The 7,453-nt window shown below is 40.5% G+C and overlaps 1 protein-coding gene across 2 annotated transcripts in view; it reads left to right on the forward strand.

The window, feature by feature from the left end:
• Positions 1–7,453, forward strand: part of slc8a1b (solute carrier family 8 member 1b) — a 162,425-nt gene that overhangs the window by 103,816 nt on the left and 51,156 nt on the right. The window contains exon 4 of one of the 2 annotated variants that reach the window (XM_037680285.1): positions 7,304–7,422. In XM_037680285.1, the coding sequence (XP_037536213.1) occupies positions 7,304–7,422 (119 nt within the window). The remainder of the gene's footprint in view (positions 1–7,303; positions 7,423–7,453) is intronic. The other variant, XM_037680292.1, reaches the window with a different exon arrangement.

Genomic DNA, 7,453 nt, shown 5'->3' on the forward strand with positions numbered 1-7,453 from the left:
ATCCATCCATTCATCAGCCGTCCATCCATCCATCTCTCCATATATATCCATCCATCCATCCCTCCATCTAGTTGCGTTGGGGTGGGGAGTCACCGAGGTCACTGGTGCCCATGTCCACATTTCACTGCAAGAGAATCTGAACCTAATCCTGTAAATTACTTTCATAAAATAACTTTCCTATATTGTTTTGAACCATCACAGCAAAAGTTTGGCATCCAGATGTTTTTTTTTTTCACTTTATTTTGTGAGATGAGTTTGAAAACCCATGATGGAAGAAAGCTCAACTTGAATTCACTCAACCTTTATTCATACAGATTAATCTCATTGAGTCACGAGGACTCATTTACAAGAGAGACCTGTTTTAGACAAACAACAGCATATAAAGTACAGACAACAACAAACTACAGTAAAATGCAATTAAAATAAAAGTATAAAACAATAAATCAAGGTGCCATGTAACGCAAAATAAAATTCTAAAACAAGAACATATTTGCTTTGATATTTCTGTTGACCTTATCAGATGTTTAAAATCACCTTAAGAAATGAAGGTGGACAGCTTCAGTTCTTGGTGCAAAGTGTTCCATACATCAAGGAGGGAGTGGTGGTTCAGTGGTTAGAGAAGGTGGGCCTGTGATCGATTGGTCGCGGGTTCAAATTCCCATACCAACAAGATCAAAATGTGGGTGGGAATGGTGAAGCACCCACAACTGCCTTCACCCTCATTTGCCCCAATCTGGGCCCTTGAGCAAGGCCCTTAACCCCCACCTTCTGCTCCTCCGAGCACCCTAGATGGCACTTCTTTGCTCCACACAGAGGGCTGTGGTAGCTCATGGTCTGTGGTTGTCAGGAAGGACCTCAGACGGCAAAACAATTGGTCTTTGTGCAACAGTTTGATGTGGCGACCACTGAAGAAGGGAGCAGCCGAAAGACAATAAAAATAATAAATAAATAAAATTATGCATCAAGTGTGAAATTTGATACTAAACACTCAAAATTGACAACCATGTTGTAAAATGATTGGAAACATGATCAAATTATCACAGAAATATTTTGAACAGTATAACTTTTGAATGAATTTGTCATTTTAGGAGCTGAGCTAAATGAGGATGATGATCATGTAAAATTTGTCAAATGTTCTCTGACAACACCAAACATCTTATTCTGCTGTTGACTCTCCTTTGGTGCCGTTTATTGGATTCAACAAATAAGTCTCAAGAAGCAAAACAGACAACTTTTTTTTTTTTTTTTCATTTACCCTGTATTTATCCAGGTAGTCTCATTGAGCCACGAGAACTCATTTTCAAGAGAGACCTGTTTAGGAGCAGATGGGGGTTAAGGACCTTGCTCATGGGCCCAGAGTGGGGCGAATGAGGGTGGGGGCAAGTGTGGGTGCTTCACCTACCCCACCCATATTTTTGATGTTGTCGGTACCGGGGTGTGAACCGGCGATCTACAGGCACACCTTCTCTAACCTCTGCGCCACCACTCACCAAAATTGTGTATCCTGGGAAATGGCTAACCTCACAGGACACAATAACTGGAGTTCTTAATGTGCAGTATTTTATTTACAGTGAAGACAGGTTAAACAAAAACGTCTCGTCTCTCTGTCTTGTTCAACAACCAGAACAGACTTATGCTGAACTTTTGGTAACCACAGAAGAAAATAAGAGATAACATAAAACAAATAAACAAAAAAAGAAATACAACTTAACTTACTCATTTAACAAACTGGAGCCTCAGAAGCATGTGGAAGAACCACACACAGCCACCAGCTTGGTCGCACACTGCTGTGGGATGGCATCTGGTTCTCTACTAACATTTGTTGCAAGTCAGCCAATGTGATTGCTTATTAAACAACTCCTCGTCAACAATTATAAATGATTGTAAACTAATTGAATACACTTGATCAACATAAAAGAGAACTGGAAAAGTTCATCAGATGCAGTGAGGTTATGTACAATCTAATCATTCACTAATGACAAATAATTAATTTATTTTTTTGGACTATCATTTACACGCTGGTCGTATTATGGGATAGTATCTGCACATCCATAAGCTTTCTCTTGTCCCACCCATAACTTCTGATCCGCTCAATATAATCTAACAAAACTTCATTAACATATTTATCATAACTAGCTGGAGTGTTATCTACACTGTTCATCACCTCAGCTACAAGGCCACAAATCACGATCAAAGGCTATTCAAAGTCTTTGATTGTCTAGCACATAATAGATTGCTGTATAATAGTTTGTCGGTGGGTGTATAAGGTACCGTATTTGGTAATTTTGTACCGTATTTGGTACTTTTGTTTGTTTTGTTCCACCATCTACTTTTCTGGATATTTTCTCAGTGGTTTTCTCAGTTTTACAGTTAAATATTAAATATCCGTGATGGAAACAATAGATGACACAGAGGGGACAGATGAAGGGAGATGCGTTTTATGGAGACGCACTGGAGTGGAGAACTGCCACAGCTGCTCAGTTGCTCACTTGTTTTGTATGCTTTTTAGCAAAGTCAGATGGAGGACATCTCTGTGGAAAGACAGATGTGCACACGCCCTGGTCCCTGGAGTAATGCGTGTGTACAAGCTTGTGTGTTTACATGTGTGCATCTTTGCATTACTGCAGTAAAAATTCCTGTTTGAAAGCACGCTAGTGTGAAAAATTTGCGAATGCTGCCACGCAAGTGTGATGCCACCCCTGCCCGAGTGCTCTACAGTACTCCTATGCTTGAGGAGAAACGTGAGTTTGAAGCCCTGAGAGATGAAGGGTTTGACAACTCAGGATGTTTTCTTTGTGAAGTCATCCAGGAAATGGGGGAAGGGCTGCCCCAAGTATGGAAATTCAGCAAAATAAATGTTCAAGATTATATACTTCATGCTTAATAAGCTACTTTATATTATTGTGCACACGTTTTTTTCTTATTAGACAATTGGAATCTGTTCAAATACAAATGCAGAAATAAACTACATACAGCAAGAGATAGTATTATGCGGTATCCATCACACACATTATTACACAAACACTGATACAAATCTGTGCAGTCTGTGTAAAACATGTGACCTATGAAACACAGTCACATGACCGTACAACCCACACAAATGCACGTCTCTGCTCTGGAAACCATCCGTCTCTGTTGGTTACGCAAAGTGTCACCATAGCAATGAAGCAGGCTGCACGTTATGTGGAGCGATGCACTTGTGTGTCTGCGTTCGGGTTTTTTTTCAGACTGTGAGTTCATGTATGAGTCGGCTAAGAGATCAGGGTGTTGATGACAAAGATGATAAATCCAGCCCATTGTAAATGAATTCCTTCTGTGCTGGTGCCCAGTCTGAATATACAATAATGGTTTTGCAATGAGATGTGTGTAAATGTACTAATTTCCTGGCAAACTGGTGTGAGGCTTTTTTTTTCCCCCCCACAGTGAGTGTACAAACAAAGCTCTACAGCCCAAACTCTCATGGGACAACTGTTGCTTTGGGTCCGTCTGTGATTGGTTTTATTTTCAGAACTTTGTGCTCTCAATCCCATTCAAATCTGTCCTGCCTATACTGGCTAACAAGATACTCAAAATGACATCACTGGTGTCATTTATTTTTAATTTTTTTTGCAAGGCAGGATGAATGCGGCAATAAATTGTTGAAAAATAGAAGTGACTATAGATCTGTTAATTTATAGAAAAGATGTTTCCTTCCCATCAGCTGTCAGGTGAAGTGCTCAAAGTCTCCACCTTGAGGCAGGGGAGTGAAACGCTCATTTCACTTTCAGCTGGTGCATGTCCAGCCTGGTGGTCATGGGATTCTCTGCAGCAGAAGGTCAAATCTGTTTGCAGTCAGCTGTTATGGGCCACAGAAACAGCTTTCTCTCTCCAAGTTAACTTTTCATATTTCCATGTCTTTGTGTTGACATATAAATATATCCTAGATTTTTCTATAAAGCAGATGCTGCAAATAGACTAAATTGAGATGTTAATATGTCATAATGTGTCTACAGAATTTATTTAATTACACATGCATTGCTTTTAAGCCATTTTTTTCCACAAATGAACCGGTTTACATTAAAGGGATATTTCAGATCTTTTGAAGTGGGGTTCAGTGAAAAGATTATTTGCGAGTATTATCTTGCGTGTCATAAATAGCTCTCAACGGGTTTGTTGGAAGAATTAAAAGATTGTTGCTGAACTAATTGCTTGTCCAAATCAAAGCTGTTTGCCATTTTAACAACATCAAGCTCAAAAATTTCACAGCAGTTAGTGCAAATGTTTTGTGAAGTTTCACACTGTTGCATTAATCGGTTATTCCCAGTAATTTATTGGTCAGCTTATGAATGTGTAGATATTTATGGGGAGTGGTGGCGCAGAGGTTAAGGTGGGTCTGTGATCTGAAGTTTGCCGGTTCAACTCCCCAAACTGTCAGTTCCTGTTGCAAAGTGTTCCATATACATCAAGGAGGGAGTGGTGGTTCAGTGGTTAGAGAAGGTGGTCCTGTGATCGGTCGGTCACCGCTTCAACTCCCCGCACAGACGACATAAAAAATGTGGGTAGGAAAGGTGAACCACCTGCCTCCATCCTCATTTGCCCCACTCTGGGCCCTTGAGCAAGGCCCTTAACCCCCACCATGCTCCCCCAGGCACCCTAGACAGCAGCTCTCTGCTCCACACAGAGGACTGTGGTAGCGTCAGGAAGGTCATCTGGCACGAAAACAACAGCAAAGTCTTCATGCGAGTTAGTTCGCTGTGGCGACCCCTGATGAACAGAGTAGCCGAATTGTAAATGTTTATAAAATAATGTTGGGACGAATCGCATCAAGACTTTTAAGACTGGAGGGTTTTTTTTGTGTTTTTGTTTGCTTTATTTAAGATGGCAGCAATCCACTTTAGTTTTGGTTGTATTAGGTCATCTGTTTAGTCAGAATTAAACTTTCTTTAAAATAAGGCACTTAAAGCACTTCCTAGAACAGGTAAGATAACTTTTAATAACCTTTGGACAAAACTCTATTAAAAAAATCTGACCTACACCTTCTGAAGCACATTAAGCTTTATAGGATTGTGAATAGTTGTTTTCTGTTTACTTTTAGTTCAGCCTGTTTGCCTGGGACAGATGCTTGTGCATTTCTTGCTTGCAGAGCTTGGCAGTATATAGCACACTTACATCATAGATTCAAATGTAATGACGCTAGCACAATGCTATTCAAGGGCTTTTCAACACAGGCCACAGAAATATGATCAAATCAAGCTTACATAACGTGTGTGTGTTCCCATTTCCCGCCCTCTAGGCCAGATTAAGAGTGTGTCTTTGTTATTGCCTGTAGTGGATTTGGATCAGAATAAGGGTTTTGTTCCAGACTGGAAACACAAGATAAACCCAAATGTCTACAGGCACTCATCCACCCACAGACTCGCTGCATGAGCCGCGTCCTGCTTCACAGCCCCGTGACCTGGAATATGAAATGTCCTGCCAAGTGTGACCCAGACCAACTGCAGCAATAAATTTTCTCAATCATACACACTGTCTGTGCTCTGAGGCATTTGTTTAAACAATCCCCCTTTTTTTTTTTAATACACTGGTTTATTTAGCGAAAATTGCCTGTGAGAAATGAAGTCTCGTTTTTCCACATTGATGGAATTCTGCTGCAGTTTCGTTTTGCTATCCTGTGTTTAGATTTCAAATGTGAAAGATATAAAAGCAACAGTAGGACATTATCTTTGTGTCGTGAGCGTAGATATTGTGCGTTTTGTGGGAGGAAAGAAAGTATGTGCAAGTATTGATTTTAGCTGTGTTTTCAGGTTAGGATCTTTGACATGGTGTTTTAGATGGAGCAGTCCCATCCATGTGTTGTATAAATTCTGGACCTTTTCTTTTCCAGGCGTAAAACACAGTCCAATGCTAGTATCTCTTATGTTATTAAAGTGTTGATTGCAGCAGCAGCAGACATCTTTCTCTAAATCTCTGTTCTTGTTCACGCTCCGATCACTCTTTCGCCTTCTAATGTCTTAAACTTGTCTTTGTGCTGTTTTGCGCTGTTTCAGTGGCTACAATTTCCCTTTGCAAATGTCTTCATTTTCAAATAGATTGGATAAAATGAACCTTTGACACTTTCTTGCAAACTTTGTCAATAACTGAGTTGTCAGAATGGTTGACTTCTTGCAAGCCTTAGGGCAAAATAAACACCTCTGTTAAAAATGTAAATTGACAATACAAGAGAAAACTCATCAGTCGGCCACAACTTTATGAGGATCATATTAACCTTAAAGCTCTAACCAATCAGAAATGACAAAAGGAGCCCTGGGGATGTCTAATGTCTGGCACCAGGATGATGGCAGTGAGTCGAGTCCTATGGGATGCCAGTTGGAGCCTCTAAGAGTGAGGCTGACTCTGGAGAGTAGGATTTTTAATTTGTAGACCCAGACAATGTTTTTAGCTCGTTATAATGTTTCTCTGGCTAATTCTAAAGTTTTTCCATCAGTTAAGAGTGTATTCAAATACAATTTGGGAATGATGGGTACCTGGTCTCATGGCACACATAATCTGAGCCAGTGTTGGCCCTGGCAGCTCTATTAAGAGTTGAATGGTCCAGTTTGGCTCAAAGGTAAGAAAGAATTGTATACTGGGGTTTTATCTGGTAAGCTCAGTTTTGGCCCCTCACTGGCCCCGTGTTTTATTCATATGTGCCAGGGGATAGCTGCCAATGTGGACCATATTTGGGTGCTTTGCTATCTTTATCCATATGACTGCCAATCTTTTTCCATCAGATGATTAGAGTTAAACAGTCACATCCATGTGATTTTATATTGTTGTGGTCGATTGACACTCATGACAAAACTGCAAACCCATTGAGTCAACTGCAGGATCTCAACATCTAACTGATTTGTAACACAAATTCATCCTGATGACTTTTGATTACTTCCTTACCAAATGCCTAAAAAGCTGCTGAGCTCAGCAGCCACCAGCATGTTTCATTTCATCGTCAGCATTTTAAATTGGTCTCGCCAAAAAATTGAGGCTTATAAAGTAGAACTTGGTCTTGATCAGTCTGCTGGCTGGAAAAGCAGAGTGTATCATATCAGTGTAGTCATCCTGACGAGAGCTGCTTTGATGCATCAAAGCTGGATCAGACATCAGAGGTGGAAATACAAAAACCCTGAAATGCAAAACAGCCTTCTGACATTGCTTCTGGAAAATGTTGGCGTTTTTTTTTTTTCCCAAACTTTTTCTTTTTCCAGTCTCATGTGCGTCCTACCCTCACTGTTCTTCCTTCTCTTCTCTTCTGCCCTGTTCTTGTTTTCCTCTCTCGCTCCTTCCTCAGTAAAACCATCAAAGTGAAAATAATTGACGACGAGGAGTACGAGAAGAACAAAACCTTCTACATTGAGATCGGGGATCCTCACCTGGTTGAGAGCGATGACGCCAAAGGTCAGGAAGAGGGTGAGCCGCTTGACCCCCTTTGAATGTTGAC

The sequence above is a fragment of the Nematolebias whitei genome, chromosome 1 (genome assembly GCF_014905685.2).
Source record: "Nematolebias whitei isolate Nwh7 chromosome 1, NemWhi1, whole genome shotgun sequence".
NCBI classification, from domain to species: Eukaryota; Metazoa; Chordata; class Actinopteri; order Cyprinodontiformes; family Rivulidae; genus Nematolebias; species Nematolebias whitei.